Source organism: Poecilia formosa, unplaced genomic scaffold (assembly GCF_000485575.1).
Source record: "Poecilia formosa unplaced genomic scaffold, Poecilia_formosa-5.1.2 Scaffold113, whole genome shotgun sequence".
In the NCBI taxonomy this organism is placed as follows: domain Eukaryota; kingdom Metazoa; phylum Chordata; class Actinopteri; order Cyprinodontiformes; family Poeciliidae; genus Poecilia; species Poecilia formosa.
Window position 1 is genome coordinate 1047633 of NW_006800052.1, and position 24622 is coordinate 1072254.

Below are 24622 nucleotides of genomic sequence, written 5' to 3' on the forward strand. Positions count from 1 at the left end.
AAACAGAAAGAAGCGGCTTAAAGCTGTCCAGATAAATGAGTGGGCAAAATGAACAGGCTCAGTCACAGCTGACGCATCACAACTCCAGAAAGCTACATCTGCACAGTCGCAGTTCAGGCACAGTTTGACAGATAAGAGTTATGAGCTGGAGATCAAAGGAAAGCGCAAACGCCACATCAGGTTTATTGCTTGTACACTTATCAACGCAGTATTGTTCTGGTTTACCGAGCTCAGGAGCACTTGAAGTTAAAACTGTTTTTCCTCTGATCCATGAAGCCACAGATATGGAAAACGATACGTAGCGGCAGAAAAATAAATAAGACAGACAATAATTCATCTGTCAACTGAGACACGCTGAAGTCAGCTACTCATTAGTGCACACGGCATCATATCCATGAAAGCAGATAAAGGGAAGACGGAACTGCACAACTGTAGAGTCGTTCTGGTAAAAATAAATGAATATAAAAAATATAGGATTTAATTTGCATTTCAGGGATTCTTAAACTTATCCACACTACATTTACCTCTTTGCGTGACTGCTGTGGCATTGTAGGAACAAGTTAGAAAATATTGATTGTTAAAACTTTCTTTAAATGTTCCCGTTTTATCATTTGTGTCGTTTTGTGCAGTCCTTTTCTGATATATCTCAGTGGGTGAAGTTGAAATTTACTAGCTGAATAGAGAGAAAAAAAAAACTTGAACCAATCATGCCATTTGATTTTATATGCAATGTTTTTGTGTTTACAGGGAAAAATAGTGATTGTTTTGTTAGTGGAGTGTTTATTTCAAACTGAATTTAAAGCCGATTTCATGAAGCTGAATATTTATTCATGCCAGTTTTAGACAATGTGGTGATTAAGTCACGGACAGGGTGATGTAATTTTATACAAGACAGATCTATAGATTCGAGCCAAAAACAAGACAATTTTTATCACAATGCCACTTAAGATTTTGTACCTTTTTGTAAATGATATATGTGGGAACAATTTTACATTATTCTAGGGGGGGTGATGTGATGGCATCTATTATTTATCACAAATGATTCAAAACGTATGTAGAATACATCCCTTACCTTCAACCAAGAACAACACAGTCACAGGGACAGTATATTTTTCTTCAACTGTTAAGTTTCAAGACGGAGAACAATGATACCTAAAAGTTATAGAGTTTATTAATAAATTCAAACCAACTGTACATGATTTTAAGCAACAGAGAAATCGAGGGCAACTATATGTTCAGAATGTGCAACTATAAAAAAGAAAAAAAAAGTTTGGAGTGTGTCCTACATCACTGAAAATCATCACTTATTTACACACAGTTTTATTTATTTATTTTTTTTCCAAGTGAGCACTAAGTGCAAATATGTAATTTATTGACTGCACAAAGATTTACAAACATGTTCAAAATAACCCAGACTGCTTTTTGTGGCACAGTTTCCCTCAAAACCTTAAAAAATATATATTCATTGCACTCACTATAAGATGCCCAGCAGATGTGAAAATACACTTATTTACAACACTTACAAATTTAAGCATAACATGGACAAAGGTCTTTTCATATTATTAAGGGTACAAATAGGTGTAATGTAACAGCTGTAGTTTACTGGCCCTGATTGCAATTGCAAAAGCATTTATTATCTTATTACCACCAGGAATTGCCTGTGCTGCTGCACAAACATCCAACCTGAGGTTTATGTGACTTTAAGCTGTGACTTTGATGCTACCTCAGTTTTTTAAGCACACAAACAAACCAGCAGAGGGGAGTGTTACTCAGAATATTAAACAAAGGAAACCATTAGAAGCTCGCAGCATTTCACAATTTACAGGCTTCACTGAGTCTTTCAAATAGATTTCCATCTTCTTTCCATCTAATTAGGCAAAAAAAATAAAATAAAAATAAAAAAAACTGTTGTGTCATCCTTTAAGAGTTTACCCACAGCCAGAAAAGGCAAATGAGTTGTGCACGTTTGCTGAGAGGTCAGAAATGGTTTCCCTGCCGGACAGCTTAGATGACAACACTGGTGGCGCTCCGGGAACTTTTGTCCTGTGAAGGAGAAAACGACTTTAGATTCACTTCAGAAGTGATGCGGGCAAATCAAACATTTCATCCTGTCTATTTTGATCATTTCTGTGTTTACTTAAACAATGAGTGCCTTACAGAGTACTCATTCCTCCGTGGTCCTGGTTTCTGTCCTGGCTCGTATTCTGTGTACTTGGGAGGTTTGTCAACCCAGAGTCCTCCTCCTCCTCCTCCTCCTGCTCCTCCTCTTCTACCCCCTGCTGCTCCTCTCCTGCTGCTGGAGTCATCATCGGAGCCCCACGATCCCCTGGAGCGTCTTGCTGCTGGAGGAGAGTAGTCCCCTCTGGACCTGCTATCAAACAAATCATCCCTGGAACGGGAGCGAGGGCGATTCATGCCCGGCTTCGATCTATAGTGACCTCTCCCGTCCAGGGATTCCTCGCTGTAGCTCCGGGGAATTCCTCTAGATCTGGTTGGAGAGGGGTAACGCCGCCCGCCTGGTGCCCCACGGTCATCGTTACGGCCAAAGCCACTGCGGCTGCTCTCGCTGGAGCTGGGAGGGCGGGTCTTGGGTGCCGGGGGTCTTCCTGAATACTTATCCCTGTTTGGTGGAACTGTAATGACGCGGCGGTCCACTGGACCGTCATTGAGAGCGGAGATCATACTGGGAGCCCCCTGGGAAAATGGGACGTGCATAGGCATGTGCTGGGGAGGAGGAGGCATCTGCTGCATGTGGGAGGGTGGCATGGACTGTCAGGAAAAAAGAAAAATATCAGCTTATTTCACCTTACAAATATATTCAGTTATGCACAAGATCATTAAATTATGTGAACTGTGAACAAGATCTTTAATCCAAGAAAGTGAGAGAAAAAAAAGTACATTCTGCATCAGTAGCAAAGCTTACAGATAATCATGCCAGGATAATTCCTGTAGTATAAAATAAAGCCAACTCCTACTTTTTACGTGGGGAAAAAAAAACACCCACAAAAATTACAGACAAGACTGCAGCTGGAAGATCACCATTTAACATTTCAAAAGCTCTACTTCAACCTACCAGGGACCTGCACAACATGGTTCTCAGATCATACCCAGACCAAAACATCAAGGGAAGTCTGAGGCCATGGATGTTAAAACTATTTAACATCTATAGTTACAAGTTATTGAACATTTAACATTCATAGTTAAAAGTTCTCTAACTTTTAACTACAATAACTATATAATATGGTAATTCTACTAACTGTGTTGACATCAAAGAACTGTTAGTAAAACATGTGCTTCGTTTTCCACATGTGAAAATTGAGGCACATGTGGAAGGGAATGGAAACAGTGGGTGGTGATTTCTTTAGAGCACATTAGAAATAGTCGAAGGAGCAATTAATGCATGCAAACTTATGTTTTTAAAGGAAAATATCATGATATCATGATGCATGCATAGTTAGCTTCTAAATAAAAAGCACAAAGAAGCAAAGAAAATGAATTAAAGTCCACAGGAGCAGTGACATATAGGTTCCTATGTAAAGTTGTAATTTAAATATTCGAGGTTAGACAATAATATGGGGAATATACCTGTAGAAGAGGACTTGTGACATCCATTCCTCGCACCTGGTTCTCCAGGTAGTCAAGCATCTGATTGGTGTTGGCAGAAACGTGGGTGCCTTGGACACTAGGAGGGGGCATGCTGTAAGCTGTGGGCTGAGGGGGGGGCAGGGGCATCGGCTTTAGAGGGATGCTCTTCCCAGAGACAGATCCTAGAGAGAAAAAAACAAAATAAAACAAGTTCACAAAAGAGTTAGAGGAGAGTACACATCTATCAGAAAGCTCATATGTTTTAGTGTCAATCTTTTCCGTTTTTGAATGAGGCTTAGTAGGTCAATAATAATGCCTCAAAGGCCAAATGGGCTAAAGTGAACTAACAGTTTAAATTTCTCAGTTTAGATTTTAGCCAACTTGAGTTACTACCTCAACCTTTCCTCTCTTACTCTCAGTGAAGGCAGACGCTTTTTTCCTCTGCTCCCTCCCTGCCCATGCCTGCCCTGCTTGCTCTGTTTTTGTCCTGTCTTTTTCCATATTTTTGGAGCCGTTCTTTGCCCATCCTCCAAATCTACAACTTATGGATCTAAAACTCACGAATCGATCTTGGAGAAGTTGCTAGTTTTGGCTCAGTGGAACGACCGAACTAATATGGATGATTGGGAACTGAGATGTGTCGGAGAAACTTTAGGGAAGATTGAAATTTATAATCTACCCGACCTAAGACATTCTGCATCTGAATTGGCTTTCCCTGTGTTGCCTTGGAACAGCTGCATATTTCTAATCTCCTTGAAGATATGTAAACATAGCGCTCCTTCCCACCTCACCCCCCTCCTGTTATCCATGGAGATGTGGAGCTGAGCGCTCCCAAGGCCATCATGCCTTGATAACAACACCTCTATCGGACTTCTGCCGGGAGGCTGGGCAATGTGGTTTCATGGCCCTGTGATGTCACCACCTACACTCATGCCTTTGTTTTGTCTGAATGTTGCCATCTGCCCCAATGTGTCCTTTCCTCTTTTTTATTTTATTTTTGTAAGAAACTGTGCAGTACTCACTTTTAATCCAGAAAATTAATAAGATAAGTCACTGTTTACCTTATATTTTAGAAACTGTACAACACTCACTATTTAGATGCAGAGAGACTCCTATTATTGCAACCCAGAAAAGGAAATGGAACGAACTTTCTTCTTTAAAGAAGAAAAAAGATCTCACAATGACGATATGATAACTTTCCACCGCTTGTTCACAGAACACAGATGCTGATCAGAACCCCAGACATTAAAAACACAGCAGTTCTTTAAAATTGTGTTTATAAATTGTATGGATAAATATAAGACACCCATTTGCTATAGAAGTAGGAAAAAACAAATACTAGGATCAGTGTTTTAGTGGGCTGAGAAGCAGATCATTTCTTTGTGTACCTGGATAGAGAGCTGGGTTCATCTGTGAGGACACCTGGCTCAATGGCGCATAAACTGGCTGCCCATTCAACCATGGAGTCATGGCCCTCTGAGCCTCCTTCATCATGCGATGCTGCATAACAGCTGAAAGGTAGCAAAGGTAATGTTCAAAATAGTCAGAACTTAAAAAAAAATGAGGCAAATGGCATACTCCAAGTAGCAATAGCTGTGCTATCTGGGATATGCTTTTATTAAATCATTTGACTGCTACATCTTGCTACATTTACCTCTTTCAGGACAGCAGCATTTCTGCGGACAGCAGGGGCAGCGGACATAGCAGCAGCAAACCTGTGGGCAGCACTGGCAGCAGCAGATACAGATGAGCAGGAGCAGGAGGAGGGCCCCGATGACGATGAACAGCACCGTCAGCCAATCTAGGAGAGAGAAGAAGAAACGGTGGCGTCTGGGTGAACTGCGCTACAGAAGGAAACATCCCGGCTGAGAAGTCGACGTTCTCCGTTTCTTACGGTAGACGATGAGCTTGACTTCTTTGTCCGAGTCACCGGTGGTGTCTCCAGGAGCGTCAACAGCACAGAAGTAAACCCCGTTGTCCCACCACATCACCTCATTTATCACCAAGTCTGCCTCTGTGCAAACACACAAATGTACATCAATGTTAGAATTTGGCTGTCCAGATAAAACTGCCTATTTAAAAATGCTTTTTTTTTTTTTTTTTCCACATTAGTCGTATTGATGAGTATGGGATGAAGAATGGCATTAAATTTCAATGAAGATTATAGCAGAGTTTATTGGTTTGGCTTTCAAAAGTCAATTACAAAATATAGACTATTTTGAAAGTTCAGTCAAAAGATGCTGCCCATTACCTCGCAATAGTTTGAGTTGAGTAAAAATATTTTTAAGACTGGACACAATAATAAAAGGGTGGGATGACAAAGCAATCTCCTAATTGAAATTAAACATCTTATAGAAACTCACTATTTTGCATCGTGATCTTTCGCTCCCGATACTCAGATCCCAGAATCGGCTCATTGCTTCCTCTCTTCTGGATTACGACTCGAACCGTCCGCTGACTGTCTTGACAGTTGTTTGACGGGTCCTGTCCGAGCTGCAGCTCAGATTGGTACGCTGTTAAAACAAAAACAGAGTCATGGTTTAAATCAGTGGTCCCCAAACTACGGCCCGCGGGCCGGATCTGGCCCGCCTCCACATTTGGTCCGGCCCCCTGAACAATACCAGAAAGCATACAGATTTTTTTTCATATACCGTATTTCCCAGACTATAAGCCACTTATATGTGGAGTTTTCTTCAACCACCAGGGGCCTCTTTAGCAGGAAGTGAATCAAATGGAAGTCAAAATTGGAAATAAAAGAAGAAAGCGCCCATTAAAACGGAATTAGGTTTTAATAGGGAATTGAAATTTGAGAATGTTGTTGATCAGTTAAATAGCATTGAGGGGAAAAAGAAGATTTTTCATTTTTTTTAAATAATACTGGGATCATTATGAGAATTTGAGGTATATTAGGATCCAGTAGATGGCAGTAGTGCAACAATAATGAATGCAAGCTCCCGTTGAAATCTGAAGAAGAAGAAGGAGAAGAGGAAGAAGAGGAAGGAGGAGGAAAGCACCCATTTTCATTTAGCACATGCTAGTAGCAGACACGAAGGATCAACACTTTTACTGTTACAGTTACCATTCGGAAACAACCGCAATCAGTTCATTTAAATCTAAACTTGGCAACTTTTTCTTTTTCAACTGTAATAAATGTGATATTCAATTGACCTGTTGTTACTCAGATTTTGGGTGTCCGCCCCCCTCTGCTGCTGCTGCAAAGCTGTGGAAAACCTGGAGCGGTAGAGATATCTATGGCTTATATGTGTATGTTTACTGGTTTTTAAAAAAATAAAAAAAACTTTGGGGTTGTGGCTTATAGTCCAGTGCGGCTCATAGTTTGGAAAATACGGACTATAATCCTTGCTGGATTTATTCTGTGAAGAACCCAGAGAGGGTTATTTGATTGTGCTTTCTGGAAAACAATATATTTTTATATTTAGGCACTCCTGCCTAAATCATCAGACTTTTTTTCATCATCAGACTTTTTCTGTTACAAACTGACTCCGGCCCCCCACCAGAGAAGGGAAAAGTTATGTGGCCCTCACAGGAAAAAGTTTGGGGACCCTTGGCTTAAATCATAACTTTGTCACTTAATCAAATTGAGTGTGTTTCAAGGGTTCCTGAAGTTTTCCATGTTAAAATTTCAGACTCAAGTTTCAAATGTTAGAAGATGAGATTTATTCAAAAACAAAGAGATGAGACTCAATGCAAAGTACCAATTGTTTCCCATCATTTAAACTCTACGTATTGATTAGGATGCGAGAAGCATAAAAAGACTGCACACTCTTTTCAAGACTGAACAGGAGTGTTATATTCCACTTGCCACTCTGAATACATCCTCTGTAGCATAATTTGTTGACTTGTAATTTTCTCCTTGTCCTAAATCTAGTTCCATGAAAGATCAATTGTAAAATTTGCAGCATGTCCAACATTAACTTGTTTTAGGTGCAGATTTCGGCATCCAAATTAAGACATGTTCGCTGCCAACGCCTGGTGAATGGATGCACCACTGTCTTTGAAAATGCTAAATATTTTGTACACAAATATTTTAACCGCAATTGTTGTTTAGGTCCAACACATAAATAAGCATAAGAAATAAACTTGCTTCCTCTATTGTGGTGTGATTAACATGGAAAATTGTTTGCTTGATGTTTACTTGAAATGAAGTTAATTTTGGGTGAATGTCAATAAGCTTTATGTACAATGATGAACGGCAGATAAGCTAAGACAGCTCCCTGTGGCAGGAAGTTGCTGTTTCTCATACAGCAACTTCTGTATGAGAAACTTCTTAAATTCTTGGATTGAGCTTAAGAAACTCAATCCAAGAAAATAGCCGGTAATATAAAAATATTCCCAAAAAGAAGTGTAAATGTGAAAGTTGATTTATTTAGCTCCGAGTTAAAAATATATATATATAAAATAAATAAACTGGTTCATATTGCTAAAGTACATGGGAACGAAACTGGTTTGATTGCAGGCATGAACTGAAACTAAGTTGGGAGGAAATGTCAACACCTGCACCAAATACACCACCTGTTTTCTCTGACATGAAATATATCTACTTTACCTGTGGAGTAGTACTCCAGGACAGGATCCTTGCAGAAGGACTTGTACCTCCAGGTGACAAGAACTTCATTGGGGTTTGCAGACGTGGAGTAATCACAGCGGAGAGTCACTGAGGCGAACAGAGCTGTGGAGCGCTGTGTCTCGGATACTGTCACTTGTATACAAGCTGACTCTGTGGAGAAACAGATTAAAGATGTTTCAGATCCAAACCAATGTAAAAGGTGAAGCTGATTTAGAGGACTTAGGCTGTCCTTTCTTTGGAAGTGATAAGAGTCGAGCAATGTGTGTGTGGGCCTCTTCCAAACAAGGAGATCATTTCAGACTGGCAAAACCAGAAAGACTAGTAGTACAGACACAAACACCGGAAATTACTCCCAGTGAAACTACAAACACATCATTCAAAAAGGTGGAATGAAAACTCTTTTTCGCTTAAAACTAAACTAGGCCAGGAAGCAGTGACCTGTAAACATTGTTTATAAAAACAAACAAACAAACAAACAAAAAAAAGAACTTTTTTTTTTCTCTCCCCATTTTTTGGGTCCTGAAGCGAGAGAAGCAATAAGGTGGCCGGACAGAAAATTAATGTTATCAGTAACAACAAATGTATTTAGATACAAATAAAATGCGTAAATGTCGACTTGATACCAATTAGGTTGTTCAAAAGAATAGTTTCATTTTTATCTACTAAACATCGTCACGTGACCGATACCTTATCTTCAGAAGGTTTAACTCGAAATGAATGGATAGCAGAACATTTATATACACATAAGTTTAATAAACTACGAAGATAGAAAGCAAAGGGGTGTTATTTACCTTTTATAAGAGAAAGTAGGAAGACTGCGACAAGGATTCTCCACATGGTGGTAAAATAGACACCCATACACACCAAAAAAGAAGAAGGAAAAAAAAAAACCTCCGGCTCTGAAATCCTCGCTCAAACTTCGACCAGGCCACAAATATTAAAAACTATTCTTCTGAAAAACAAGCAAAGCTAAGACTATGTTTCCACCTCGACCTAAATCCAACTCAACATTGTTCCACTCTGAATGTTTAGCTCTGGTTATCTTACGGCTGAGGCTGATACTGAGCTCTTCTCTGGCCACACCCCGAAACAGGTGAGTTCATCCGGGGCTGTGACGTATGCGGGTGAACTGAATTCCCCTCCATGCACCTTATCAACTGACAGAAAGTAAAACAAATGCAAATTTGGAAAAACAGAAACATAAATATGTGATATGTAAGAATCTCCAAGTACAAATAACATCATCTGGTTTCTCTATTCATCCATTGTTCTGAAAAAATAAAAATAAAAATAAAGTAACTGACCTATACATCATTTTGTAAAACCAGGAAGTATCATTCTCAACAGGAACAAAAAGTCCCAAACTACAATAAAGACATTACTTATGAAATAATTGTGAAAATATATCATAAAGTTAATAAAACTAGAAACAAGGAGATAAATATTTTATTATAATTCTACATTATATTGCGTTAAATTTTTGAAATCCAAAATTAAATGTTTTGATTTTGTCTTTAAAACTATATTATTTCATAATATTATTTAAGTATTTGTTTAATTACCAGTTCAATGCTATATAGAAAACCATTAAAGTTTTAATTATTTTTACCGTATGTATATTTTTTGCTAAATTGTAGGTATAAAAAAGGAATAACAAGTAACTGCTATTTAATTAAATGATTAGCTCCTGTTATTCGTTGTTGTTTTAAAATTTATTGTGGAGAAGGTGGTGCAATAAAATAATTTACTTGTGACACAAGAATGTCACACAAGCTTAGGATTGAAGCTATTCGACTCAAATATTGTTTCTCAATATGAGATTCATTCAAAAATTTTTGAGGCATCTTCGGTACAATTTGAATATAGCATCGAGGGATCGAACTAGTTCAATGTAACGTCAACAGACCTCCAGTTCTGCACAATGGGTGAGTAGGCAGCAGAATATTCAACAATGACTTTCCACCCCAGTTATATAAGGTTTATAGGCTTTCAATAAAATCAATGTCAACCCTTAAAGTATATATCTACATGTCTTTCAAAAGAAAAAAATATAAATATTTTTGTCCCAAAGTTCCTGTCTGTCCTTGTTCCTGTCTGTGTGTAATATTTCACCAGATAAACATAAAACATGAAACTCCAAAACCTTCTTGATAATTCATTCAAATGAATATGAACCATGCATTTTTTTTTTCAAATAAACTATTTCATTTTGTTCGCTTCAGATAATTGTAGATTATACTATCCACAAAAACAAAACAAAAAAAAAAAAAAAAAAAACTTTAGCAATCACAAAGCATGTGGTTATTATAAAATGGTAAAGTATCCCAACAGGTCAAATAAATAGTTTCTATTTCCAAAGAGAGTTTATTTTGGGGGGAGGGAGGAGACTTGCCCTCACTATGCAGGATTAAGTCTTTATAGCACTTGCACATGGTTTTTCAAAGCTACATAGTCCACACCCTGAAGAGTTGTTTTCTCTGTCTCATAAATATCTGGCTTACCTTATGTAGCCCAAATAGGAAGTGCTGCTCTTCCTGACTCAAGTTTTTATCTTTCACCCAGTACTTTTAATCTGTCAAGGTAGAATAGCCAAGCATTTATAAAAAAAAAAAGATTGGTACAATTCCTGAAAATGTACATAAGCCCATTCATGTCTAAGTTCAGAACAAAATGTTTTGTAACGTTGTTAGATATAAACAGTACGGGACATCTGGTAGTTTTGGGTTGTAGTTTGTTTCTGGACCTATTTTTACAGTAGACTCAAAACCAACGGGTTTTAAATGAAAAACTTTTGATATAAAAAAGATAAAATTAGAATATATGAATCATAGGTTATCATTGTGTCGCGTTTTTTGTGAAGGCGTAATGTTTATTTCAAACCGCTAGGTGTCAGTGAAAACTTTACTCTCTCATTTGCTCACGCACATCGGGATGTGGTTACTTGAGATCACAAAAGTATTCACCCTCTTATTACTTCATCATACTTACCCATCGCCTTGAAAATATACACACACTATCTCCCCAAAGAATCGCAATTGATCTGCATGTAAACTGGACCACGTGTGCTCCTCAAATTCCCAGAACCTGTTTTGCTTCACCCCCGCTGCACCTGGAGCTCCTCAAACTATTTTTCTAGGAAATATCTGCCAAGATCCACTCTCGGTTTCCTGTTTGTGCTCTCACTCATCCTGACCATCTGCTGAGGCTTCAGAGCAACAACAATGTATTCACTCTCAGATAATTACATTTTGTGCTGGGCATTTTTAATGAATTATTAATCTACATACTAAATATAACTTGTCTGCACATTAAGGTTTTGCCACTACTTCTATTATTTTCAAGCGCTTTAAATTCCAGTTCGTTTCATATTTTTCTTTACCCAGACGGATTAGAGTTAAAAAGTAGTGACGTTAACATTAATTTTATCTAAGGTTTAAACGTCATTGTTCTGTGTATCTGACCTCTGTTTTACTAGTTGCTTTCTCTGCTGCTCTCAAGTTATAACCAGAATGTTTTATCCTGCACTAAAATGCATCACGAGCATACAACATGTAGCTACAGTGCCACATGCATGTAACGTTTGAAATTATAACTCAGCATATCATTTTTTTTGTATTTCACTAAATTGTTTTAATATTTTACTAGCTTTCATAAAAAACTGGTTTATTTCATGTATATAGGTGAATTATATCCATCTGTTATGTTCCATTTCTCTGCAGTGGTGTGTGGAGTCATCTGACCCAGAAGGGGAATCTAAACAGGCGCCATCAGTGAAATGCTCCAGGTGTGAATAGAGATGGACTTTATTCAACTTTTATTATTTTTAAGTTATTATTTACAGCCTCTGCAGACAGTCGTTCTGTCACCTAAAGTCTCACGTAAAATACACAAAAGTTTTTGATTGGGATGGGACAAAAGTTTAAATAGTTTAAATGCTATGGATGATTTTTCAGGGGAGTTCTGGGTTTACTTCAGGATCTCCACCCACTACGTGAAGATCCTCTAAAGGCAGGCAGCCAGGAGGCTTCCTGATTATTTGGTCAAACTATTTAAGCTGTGTTAAATCCTTTCAAGTCAAACCCATAACAGGAACACACAAAAAAAGGAACATATTTTACTTGATGGTGATGTCATGCTGAGCTTCTGTAGAAGTGAGAGCTTCTCACTGACATTCCTGAGAAATTATCAAGCTGGTCACTGCTGGAGCTCTTCCCTCCCATCTCAAACAACCAATGAATGAAGGCTGTAAGGTGATGAAAGGAGCTGATCTTCCCATTCAAATTTCATCTTCGGTAGAAAAAAAAATAGAACTAAAAACTAAAAGTTTTTATTAAAATTGTCAAAAACTTTGCACAACCTACCAATAAGACAGTGATTTATTGTCTTGCATTTCAGAAAGTTTAATTATTTGACTGTTCATTGCAGAATCTCAATAGATACTCTAAAGTTTAAACGTTTAAAAGTTCTTCAATCAACTCCAGTCAAAAAAACAAAAACAATATTAATTACAAAGATAATTTAGTTAATTTTTGAACTAAATTATCATTACTATTTAGTAAATAGTAACTATTTACTAGTCGTTAAATTGTAAATAAATATGGTAAATAGCTACTAAATATTTACTATTTACTAAATATTTTACTATTTTGTAAATAGTAAAATATGTATTAAAGATTTTAATATATTTAGTAAATATTAAAATGTGAGTAATTACAATAATGCTTTACATTACAATAACAAAAACAATAATGCTTGAATGTGGTGTGTATCTTTTGCTGTCTTCCTGCTGTTTCCCTGAGTTCTGTGAGTATTTCTGTCACTTTGTGATTAAAATTCTTGTTTTGTCACTCCACTGCGTTTGGGTCCCCTTCAATCCTTGCTAATCAGGGCATTCAGTGGTTTTTAGCACGTCTTGACAAGAGGTACATTTTTAATGGTGCTGCAAAGTCAGATATTTACATTTTTGTTTATTTGCCAAAACATTTTTATGACAAATATGTCATATGGATATATGACATACAAATATAATATATATCATGACATATATCACATGACATACATGTCATGATATGACATATTTGAAGCAAAATATAATATTGATGAATTAGAAATGAAAAATCCGGGCAGATATTTGCACTTGAACTGGCAGAATGGTGTGTGACGCTCCAGGATAACAACAATGGACAAAGGACATGAGTCACACTCAATCACATACTGTTTCTTTTTTCAGAAAAGTAAAGAGTCATCTCTCTCTCTCTCTCTCTCTCTCTCTCTCTCTCTCTCTCTCTTTCTCTCTCTCTCTCTCTCTAACGCAAAAAGCACACACAGACGCACAGAAGTCGGTACCAAACTGAAAATATGAAGTTATTCCACTTGTCTGAAGATGGGTTTGATAAGGAAGAAAAGTGTTGTAGTGTTAAAAACAAAAGGAAAAGGAAAACTAAAAGTAACAAATCTGTGTTGCTTTATGGACTTGGATTAATTAGCATCAAGCGATATGAAAAACACAAACATTATCTTTTAAAATCAAATGAACAGAACATTCATAAATAAAAAAAAACGGATTTAGAAGTAACATTTTCATACTTTACTGCAAAAACAGAAATAGAACAGGCAATTAAAACAGAGGGTCAGAGGTCAGTCAGCGAAGTTAAGCCATACCTTCATTTGTGAAATACTTTGCTAATCCCTCTGTGTCACATGATTAAAAACAACCGCAGTAATATGAGGTTCTGAGAAGAAAGCATTTGTCTCCTTATAGATTTCTCCTTTCTCACTTTTTCCACACTTGAAGTTTCAAATCAGTAAAAAAAATAATATCAAAGAAACATACCCTGAGTAAAGACAACATGCTCTTTTCAAATTATAATTTTGTTTTGAAGAAAAAAAAAAAGGCTATCCAAACTAACTTGTCCCTTTGAGGCTAATTGTGTCCTTCCCACCTTATTAAAACAAAGAATGCACTGTGACTATCCACATTCTTTGAAAAGCTACATATAATTTCCTTTGCCAAACCTAGAGCTGAAAAGTGCGGGACCCACAGAATCACGAAACACAGTAAAAGTCAACATGAACATATCATCTCCCAATCGAAAAGAAACATTTGGAACAGATGAAAAACACAGTTCTTGACCTCTGTTTGTCTGTAAAAAGATACAAAGCAATTTTGTTGTGTTTGGACAGCAATTAACCAAAGTGAGGGCCATTATCCACAAATTGAGAAAACATAGTACAGCGGCGATTCTTCCCTGAAGTGGCCGGTCTACAAATGTTCCTCCGAGAACGAATCAGTGACTCGTTCAGGAGGTCATGAAAGAATCCAGAACATCTAAAGCACTGAAAACCTCAGTCGTTTCAGTTTAATGATTCATTAATCAAAAATAGTTTCCATGGGAGATTTTCAAGGCAGAAGCATCTTCTAACTTCTGGATGGTGTGACTACCGAACATTATACCGGTAGTGTGACTTTAATGGGTCGTTCAGAATCAAAACCTTTCCAAAGCGGTTGAACAAATTTTTCAAGAGGGCTAAGTTGGTTTAAATATCTTTTTCCTTTCAATAAAATCATTTGATCTTTTGCTTCTGGTTTATTCCATTAAAACATTTTTAAATACACAGAAAAATTCCTCTTACAAAAAATACTGAGAGCACTGTAAAGCACAGAAATCCTAAGAGCACAGCCAACGTTTTAACTTGAAATGATTTATGCTTTTGTGTAATATTATGACAGTTGTGTCAGAACAATCTTGCATCTCCAGTTACTTCTTCTATTTTCACTTCAATGTAATGTCAAGCATAAGACATGTGTTAGTAGAAAGGCACAGCACGATGCAAACCTGTTTTTTTCTTTATATTTTGCTTCCCAGGGAAACAACTAATTTGTTTAGTAAAGAGTTTTCAGCTTTAATTTGGATATTAGCTGCTCATAACTCATTACTGTTACCTGAGTATGGTCAGGGTAATGTTATTTTTGGTTACAGTGATTATTCCATTAATTTTTTTATGGATCTTGGATTTTGTGAAGATGAATTATGCAATTTACCTTAGGTTTAGATTTAAAAAAATACCTTTAATGACATAGTACACATTTCATTGTTATGATAATAAATAATGAACAGTAGCAGAAAACCTGGACTTCAGTCAGTGGAGCAACAGAAAGATGCTGTAATACTTTGAGATGAGGTTTGACTCCTTTTAAAGGAAAATACAAAGAAACGAGAGATTTGCCCAGTGCTGTAAATGAATGTCATTTCAATCTTTATTATTAATAAAACATTTATAACGGTGCTGATGTTTGTCACAACTTTTAGCTTTAAGTAAAAAAATCAAATAAGTATCTGTCAAATATCTCTTTCAAACCTAAGTGCTTTAGTTGTTAAATGTTAATAAGTGACATCATGCACATTGTTTTCTGATGCAGTGATGGGGTGTGAAGGGGTTGGGGGTGTTGTTTACAATGAGCGTGTTGTCGTTTTTATCTATTCCACTGGTGGCCTCTTCTACTCCCATGTCTCATTAGATAGAAATGAATGCACTCATTGTGCTTGAAGAGTTAGCAAGTGTCTGCTGCAGCGCTTTCCTAAAGTGACGAAGAGGAGACGGACTGCATCCCGCTGAGTGGAGCGGCCCAGGCCACACGTCCCGCTGACATCAGCGCTGGTCCGGCGGAGATATGCATGACACAGCCAGTGACTTCATCACTAAGTGATATCACAGAGTTACTGTCACCCTTGTATCTTTACTGATCCAGCTGTTCTTAGGATCCTCCTTGGCAGCTGACCTTTGCATATAGGTTGGAAAACTCAAACTCAAAGTTTGCTCCGCCATCGTTTTTCAGCTGACGGCTGGCTCCTCGTGGGGGTTTCGCAGTTGCACTCTCGCTCGGCTCCGTTCTTTCTCTGGTCTTTGGCTCCAAGTCGGTCAGACGATAAGAGAGTCTCGGCTGAGAAGCGTGCTCTGGTGAGGACAACACAAAAGAGTGAATGTTGAGCGGAGAAACGGCGAGGGCGAACATTAGAGTAGTGACGTGAGGTTAATAATGGTGACGGAGAACCTGGGACAAATTGCTCTTCAACTGTTCTGCACATTGTTTTTGTTAATGACTATTTATTTAAAGGCCAGAAACAGGAAGTGTTTTTTGAGGTTGAACACCACTCTGCCCCAGGTGTGACTGTGAGTAAGCAATCGGTTATAAATGTTATGGAGAGAAGTTGGATACAGAACAGAGTATTCTACCTAGTTTTCATTCTGGTAGCATCTGAACCTGACCTGTCAAAGGTACAACAACAAAACTTACTGTAGGTTTTCAAAACACCTACCGCCCTCCACCCAGCACAGAATCAATGGAGAGATAAAGGAGTAAACACTTTCAGATTTATCGACTTTTACCGTCAAAGATTCGGCACACGTTCAACTGCAGGGCATTTTGTCAGCTAAATTCAAAATCAAATAATGAAAAACAAATAAAAAGTAGGAATCTGTCAAATCTGGCACACCGACCAAGTGCCTAGAGCAGAAACAACACCCTTATTTGGGGAAGTAGCTGATTTTATGACCTTTGATGCAATGAAAAAGCTACCAAAGCATCACAGAGTTTTGCTTGGACTTTTCAAACCTTGAAGTAAGTTTTTATTTTTTATTTTTTATTTTTTTAATAACATGTGGTGAGTTTGATGATTCACATGAGCAAAACTCAACACAGGAGGGCACTTAATTTATAGAAATGTAGCTTTGCTTTTCTGCCACAAAATCAAACTTTTAGGGATTTAATAAATTTTTTTTTTACGTGAGGTTCTGTAAAGTGGGTCGGTACCTCGACTAGAGTAGACGGGAACATTAAATTTGAAGAATGCTCATAATTCAGTAGGTCATAAACTGGAATTCCAGGGACATCAATTCAAAACAGCAGAGACCATGAGCTGCTTTTTTCCCCTGGTGAGATAGGAGGACCTCTCTTGAAGCAGGGACATAGGATAACAAACCCTTGGTTCAATTAAAAACTTAAAAAATAAAGAATATTTAGGAAAGACAAGATCACTGTGCAAAGAGCAATAATCTCCCTCAAGATGCAGAACTGAAATCTTTGTAGTTATTGCTGACAGTGGCAGAATATGAAAGCAACTTTACAGTGAGTTAAGAGGGGATACCAAACATCAGTTTTACAGATAAATAATAATAATAATAATAATAATAATAAGAATAATAATAATAATGTCTGACCTAAATATACTGGGTCTAAAAGAAAAGTAAAGAAGTAGGTAATCAAAAGTAGCCTTAGATATTAACTCCAAAAGCCAATATTTTGTCTCACATGGTGAAATGATCTTATGTGTTAACTGAATCTCTATGGGCACCATAAAGAAAACTAACTTTCAAATCGAGACACTTTCGCATGTAAGTGAACGAACAAATGCATTAAAGTTTTATGCATTTTTTTTTACAATCCTCAACCATTGTGCCTTAAACCTGTTTTGCTCAGCTGGTATTTCTGGCTCTCAATTCAAACAAGGACCTTAACTGTATCTGATGTTCCTCACCACTTTCCGGGACCGGTCCCTGTGCTCCTCTCTGTGAGCGGGCAGGGAATGAAGAGGCGGAGGGGAGCGGGCGTTTGCTTGGGGCGGCCGCGGAGACGGTCTTTCAGTTCTGGCTCTCTCTGAGTCGGACGGAGACAGCGAATCCACCTCTGGCCTGTTACTGGGAGAGCGGCTGCAGAGGCGACTGGACTCTCTGCTGGTTTTTTTGCCGCTCCTTATTGAGGGCCAGTCTAAATCTTCCTCAGACCGGGCCTCGTTTCTCCCCTGGGAAACTCCTCGCAGCTTCGCTTTACGCTCCAACAGGCTGTTCAGGAAAGTGGCATCGTAGTCCCTTTCCTGAGAGGAAGTCGACGGTGGATCCGTTTTGGGGGCGGGCGGCTCGGCCCTCTCCTTCTCCCGTGTGATCCCCCTTTTTTTGGGAGAAGGTAGAGGGCTTATGTTGTGTTTGCTTTTATGGTTTGCTCTGGTATGCCCTTCATGCTCACTGTTGTCGTCAAGCTCGTCCCCGTTGCTGTAATAATGCTGAGGAGGACCTTTGCGATGGGAGGGATATCCACCGTACTCCATCACCTCCATCTCATACTCCACCATTTCTTCTTCTCTCCGTTCTGCCCCTCTGCCTCCTCTCTTCTTGTAGGTGGTAGCAAACTCCTCCAGCTCATCCAGAGAGACGGTCCGTCCCGAAGAGTGATACGTCTTCCTCTGCAGATGTTCTGAACGAGGGTTCCACCTGCAAAACGTCACAGAAGGTTACTGCATTCTTGTTTTTAACAATAAAGCCACTCCAGGATCCGCACGTTTCCTTCACCTGTCGTGTTTGTCTTCATCACTCGAGTTCTGCTGCCTCTGACTTCGACCAATCCTGTGCGACTGAGAGGAAGACGGCGGGTCGTCGCTGTATCGCCGTGGAAGCAGAGGCTCGTCCTGGCTGTCAAGGTGGTCTGAGTCAGGGTCGTGACGGTAGCGATGAGGTGATGAGGGGTTCTTATGGTGGCGCTGCAGGTCTGGACTGCGGTTCTCACGGTAGCCGTGTGGTTCCGGGCTGGAGTCTTGATCAGGGATGGTGGGCAGAGCTTTCTTCTGGACATTCCTGAAAGTTTGGTGGAAGTTGGTGTCTCCTTCGTGGAGGGAGCTCAACTCCGACTGATTACAGGCTGGATAGATAAAAAAATAAAAAAAAGAATTAAACATTATAATAAAAGGAATCATTAAAAAGAATCTTTGAAAAGGCAGCATACAGAAGTCTAAGAAAGTCAAGAGTCCGGAAGAGAATGACCAGAAGTTGTGAATAATATTTGTGTAAAACCAAATCAGATAGGCTGGCATGACCATCTGCCACATTCTCACATGTGCACAACAGAAAACCCAGCAGGCAAAACATTTGAGAGCAGAGAGGCATGCTGGGACAGGACTGAGGAAAACAGGAATCCTAAATGAAACTATGCAGCAAGCAGATAGCGTCAGCAGGCTTGAGTAGCAAAGCTGCAGAGTGGGTTTATGAAGCTCCTTACACTGTTTGCTGTTGGACCCAGAAGGGTTGAAGTGAGCCAGCTGTTTCTCTACATACTGCAGCACCCTGAGCGAGTTTTGATCCTGTGGTGAAGGTACGCGGTAGGGAATCCCTACAGCTTGCACGGGCATCGGAGATACTGCAACAGTCATAATTGTAAAAGACTACTTTCAGACAGCAAGCATGAGTGACGCCGAACGTAGCCATTGGTTCATTTACAACGAGCTGCCGCTGTCACCAGAATCTGCTACTTCCGCAAACTGTCCGCAACAAAAGGGGAAACACTGTGGAAATCCTAGTTCCAGTGAATTTGTATATTTTCTTTTGCATTATGTCACATAAAACAACCTGAAACTGCTCCACTGACTGGTATTGAGGTGACCAGAGTCAGACTATTTTTAGGTTGGACTGCTTGGTGGAGAATCAGCAGATTCAAAGTGTTATTTTACTTCACTAATGGCACATTTTCATAAGACAGTTTTTATTAATAAAGACTGAAAGTGTGCATTATGTGTAAGGTCAGAATAATAATATAAAGAACAGAAAGTGTGGGATTTGCAAAAATTGGACACAGGAACTCGTGAATCAAACTGCAATTCGTTCATTTCGCATTATGACGCTTAATTCAGCAGCCAAGACAATTCTTAATCTGAGGGATATTTTTGAATTTCAGCATTTGATTTTACAGTAGTCAATAAGATTTGGCTGATTTATATTAACAGAGATGCATCTAACAATATTTACACAATCTGTTTTTTCCAAATCAGATCTTTTCTAAATACTTTTCAGTTCGTATTGAGTCTCAAATCAATAATCTGTTTCTCGCAGGAAGAAAAGATAAACCTCACCTGCTGCCACCAGAGTCCCATCTGAGGGAGCGACGGTCGACACCTTGTCCACCAGGGAGGGCGGAGCGATGGGGATCATGGCTGGAAGTCCAGACACAAAGTATGGAGGGTAGGCTGGTGTTTGAGGGGTGGAGGCGCCAGTCTTTATGCCTTTACCCGCTTCATACACTAAAAGAAAAATAAAAAAAATTATACTCACTTCCAAAATAAGAAAACCGTAATTTTATTTTTTTAGTCGGCATCAATAATCTTGGCATGAATTGCTTCCCAGTCCAAGTGTGTGTTTATGCTCACGGTGTCGGGGGCAGCAGCACGTGTCGGGGCAGCACCAGCAGCTGACGTAGCAGCAGCAGGAGTGGGGACAGCACTGACACCAGCAAACTCCAACCAGGAGCAGGAACAACACACTGCCGAGCGCCACGGCCACCACAAACGCCCACTCTGCAGAGACACACAGACAAATACGTGTTTTTCATAATATCTGCTTAGGAATCAGGACCTGATTTTGCTCTAGTATTTTGTCTAGAGGACGCCACCTCGTCTCCTAACATAGCGGTTTACAACCGTGTCGAGTTTAGTCAGATGTGTAAATGCTTAACAGGAAAAACTGAATAACTTAGTTATATTCAGTAAAACAGCCCATATACATATATATATATTTTTGTTTTCGCTACCATCTTGAACTTTTACACTTCTGTCCAGTGATCAGATGTTTTTTTTTTGTTTTGTTTTGTTTTGTTTTGTTTTTATGTACATCCTCAGCGCAACTGTTCTTTTGACAATCAGACTCGGTATAAACATCAGCAAAACGAGGATTACTTTTATAAATCAACTGACTAATTTGTTAGATTATAAGGCAACACTGACTGGTGACCTGCCAAAAATACTTCCCACCTCTCACTCATGTGACCACAATGGATAAATGTTGCAAACACACACACACACACACACACACACGAATCCCAGCACCACACCACACCGTAGTGCTACCAACACCATGACTGCTACATTTTATTGCACTTTGTAAATAATATTTGAGTCATATGAGTTGTGTCAGCAATGAACACCATTGTACTTTTGACTTTTGTGACCAAAATAGCTACTGTCAAGCTGACAGAGAACTATTTCACTTTAGATAAGGCAACTAAATGGCAGCAGAGAGATAACAATGTTTTAAAACCTTCGTATCAAATCATTTAAGTGTTTTAAACAACAAACGACACTAGAAACCCCCAAACAAAGAACAAAAAAAGGAAAATGTCAACAAAAAACGATAAAGGAAAATCAAAAAAGAAACAAGAGATGAATAACGTAAAAACAAACACAGGAAAAACTAACTGGCCCAAAACAAAGTCTAATCAGACCTGCAAAAGAAACCCAAAAAAAAAACAAATAACAAGACACAATTATGCACAACAATCACGGACAATAACAGCACAGACACGAAGAGTGCAATAAAGACAACACAAAAAACACATCTGCGAACTACCTCTAAGCACACTACAAAAAAACAAGGGGAAAGAGAACAAACAGAACCAAACCCACAAAAAAATGAGATGCCCCACGCCACCACCAAGATGACCAGTAAACAAAAACAGTGACCACGGCCACCAAACACACACAGACAGCAAACGAGCACCTCATCCAACAACAAAAAGGGAAAGGTATGCAAAAAGCCACCACACAGAAAAGCAGGGGCAGTTTCACATAAATAACACATAATGAGAACCGACGAACAGCAACAAGGACGCCGAAACAAACACAAAGTCACACCAGAGCACTCGGAGCCCCCACAGAAACCAGCGCCTGAGTCAAGCCACAGGACACGCGACGACAAAAGGCATCCACAGGAAATAACCAACACCTAACCACACGACCTAAAAATCCTAACACGTCACGGTGGGAGGACGTAAAAACAACGCCGACAGTAAAACAAATACAAACACGAGTCATAAAACCCAAACGCCAACACATCTTCAAACTCCTACAGAGCAACAGAAACTAAACCAAACCCACCGGCAGCACAAGCGAAACCCAGCCAAAAATAACTGCAACAACCATAACAACAGGCTGCCAGCACGACGCAGCGAGAGAAGACCAACCGCAAGATAACAATGTGAAAGGTGTCCACAACGCCCCTATCCAGAAACTGCCTCTGGTAAAGTCTCCGTAGACCGAAGCAACAAAAAAAGCCGGTCAGCTACACAGAAAAAAAGAACAAGAAATATCAGAATACACGAAAAAAAGAGCAAGAAAAAGTACCGACAATCATTTATCATATGCTCACAGCCCAAAAGAAAACAGAAAAACAAGAACATTTCCGAAAACTAAGAAAAAAACTAACCGACAGGAAAACAGCAACCTAAAAACTAACCTTCCACAGAAAATGAGAAGAGGATCGACAAAGTGTAAATCGACCATTATGACACAAAACCAGAAGAAGCCAAGATGAGAATTAAAGACAGAAGGGTTAGCAAGAACGAAAGAAAGCAGATAAAGAGTAGAAGACATTATGCCCCGACTGTACCTGGCATAATCTTCAAATCAATGTCAGGCAGGAGATCTTCAGGCACACCTGAGAAACCTGGAGAGAGACAGAGCAAAGGTGACCAGAGCAGAGGAGAGCGGATGGAGCGGATCAAATCAAGCGATTGGTGTAATTAGGTAGAAGTATGCAAGCGTGCCATAAAGCATAAACACAGCAAAACGGGAAGAAAAAGAGGAAGAGAGAGAGAGAGAGAGAGAGAGCCGACAGGTCAAGGAATAAAAAGTAGGATATGTTTTGTCTGGTTTCAGAAAACCAATATATCAGAGCTGCTGATGAGAGCAATCAGCACGTCGTTTCTGATTTTAAAGGCCTTAAAATGTCATCTGTCTGATAGTAGCACAGACTGAAACTCAAAATTATTCCCATGAAGATAAACAGGCAGAGAAAAAGGAAGAGCCGTAAACATCCCAGATGTGAACATTTCTTCAGTTCGCAACAGGCAGCAAAAACGTTTTCTTAATAAGGATTCCCCCAAATCTGACCAACAGTCATCTCATCAGTTGTGAATGCACTTTGTACGTAACCTCAATAAATTGAAGTCTTTGTGTTTTTGATTGCAAAATTGCAAAGAGTTGCTGGTGCAAAATAGTGCATAGTGAACAGATAATGAGTGTGTTTTCTGTAAATAATGCACCTTTTGATGTTGGTAGGTGGAGAAATTTAAAACTTGTACATGTCACTAGCTGACCTGTAGGTTAGCTCTTCAAAATGTTCTTCTACCACAACATTACAGGCATCAGCTGAGGTACAATATGGAATACTAGAGGCAATTTTCAAAAAAAAAAAAAAATCTGGTTACAAAGTGCATATCATGAGTGCAGGGAAGCAAACTGCAGCTTTGTGAGAAGCGAAACCTCCCGGCATATGTCTGACATGTAAACAGAACCTGGTATTTAACAGCTGAGGGTGTGAGTATTGGCGGAAAAGAGTATTTGCTGAGCCAGAAAAGAGGGCAGCAGAAACAACATGCAAGCTGAACGTGGCCTGACTCCAGCTGACAGCGCACATACCTCACTGAATATCTCTGTGGCAGGCTAAAACTGGTCTTTGCTGGATTTGAACACTACATTATAAATATACAATTTGTATTTCAGTTTTTTTTTCTTTTTTTAACCTGTTGCTTTGTTTTGTTTGTTGATTTGTTTTCTTGGTCACTTGGACTGACTGAAACCTGACGATTCCCTGAAATTGACTCCCAAAGAGGTTTAGATTGTTTTTGACCCCGTCCACGGTGGTGTTTATGAACCGCTTCCCTTCCTTTTTTCCGTTTCAAGAAGAAGAATAGAATAGAAGTGAGCTTGGATAAAAAATAAAAGGTGGAGAATGAAAGGAACTTCATGGTTTTAGAAAAAAACAAATCTTGTATCTTTCACCTTGATGTAATTTTAACCAGTTTTTAACTGGTTTACCCAAAGAAACCATATACCATATTAAATCTTGTGCAGTATTCGTAGTGTCTGGATACTGGGCCTTACTTTACAAAGCTCTGTAAATTATCAGTCAAGTGTCTATTGTATCGCTGTGCTCTGCTCTGCCTTCTCTGCATCATTAAATCTTCCCTGCCTTCTTTTCTGCGAGGCGATTTGCTGTAAAGACAAAAGACCCCCCGAGCGCGGCCTCCGCTGTTGTTATGGGAACACAACAAGCGCCTCGCATGGTGCAGTAGGTCAGGAAATACACACATTTTTGGGGCTATGGCGGATTTAGCTCAACACCTGACAACGAAGCAGGATTTTTTTCTTCTTGTGCTTTTAGTATTACATTACCTCATCTTTATCACAGTGGAGAACATTCCCGCAGCTTAGAGAAAGCTGTAGGAGCTGCGTTCTATGAGTCTGTCCAATACCAACCAAATAAAAGTTCAGCCTCTGGAAGCTGGAGGCACCAAACGGTCCAAAATGTTTCTTGGCAGTCTTTGTGATAATGTTTGCCACTGAACACACACAAAAACACACACACACACACACACACACACACACACACACACACACACACACACACACACAC

At 39.2% G+C, this 24622-nt stretch overlaps 2 protein-coding genes across 6 annotated transcripts in view; both read right to left on the bottom strand.

Annotated features, from left to right (window-relative positions):
• Positions 1-1149: 1149 nt before the first annotated feature.
• ildr1a (immunoglobulin-like domain containing receptor 1a) lies at positions 1150-9263 on the bottom strand. The gene is made up of 9 exons (XM_007560135.2): positions 8965-9263; positions 8153-8323; positions 5949-6098; positions 5480-5599; positions 5240-5386; positions 4974-5096; positions 3586-3767; positions 2158-2769; positions 1150-2043 (listed from the first exon to the last, which is right to left on the bottom strand). Exons 1-9 carry the CDS (start codon positions 9029-9031, stop codon positions 2005-2007), a joined length of 1611 nt encoding a protein of 536 aa, XP_007560197.1. The 5' UTR covers positions 9032-9263; the 3' UTR covers positions 1150-2004.
• Positions 9264-13671: 4408 nt separating this feature from the next.
• Positions 13672-24622, bottom strand: part of LOC103143555 (immunoglobulin-like domain-containing receptor 2) — a 33792-nt gene continuing 22841 nt past the window's right edge. For 2 of the 5 annotated variants that reach the window (XM_016675420.1, XM_007560137.2), the window contains 6 exons: positions 20362-20508; positions 20068-20235; positions 19221-19358; positions 18518-18863; positions 17710-18439; positions 13672-16129 (listed from right to left, as the gene is read on the bottom strand). In XM_016675420.1, coding sequence (XP_016530906.1) covers positions 16094-16129; positions 17710-18439; positions 18518-18863; positions 19221-19358; positions 20068-20235; positions 20362-20508 — 1565 coding nt within the window. In that variant the 3' untranslated portion in view covers positions 13672-16093. Of the gene's footprint in view, positions 16130-16408; positions 16442-17709; positions 18440-18517; positions 18864-19220; positions 19359-20067; positions 20236-20361; positions 20509-22594; positions 22652-24622 lie in introns of all 5 variants that reach the window. The other 3 variants (XM_016675418.1, XM_007560136.2, XM_016675419.1) reach the window with 3 other exon arrangements.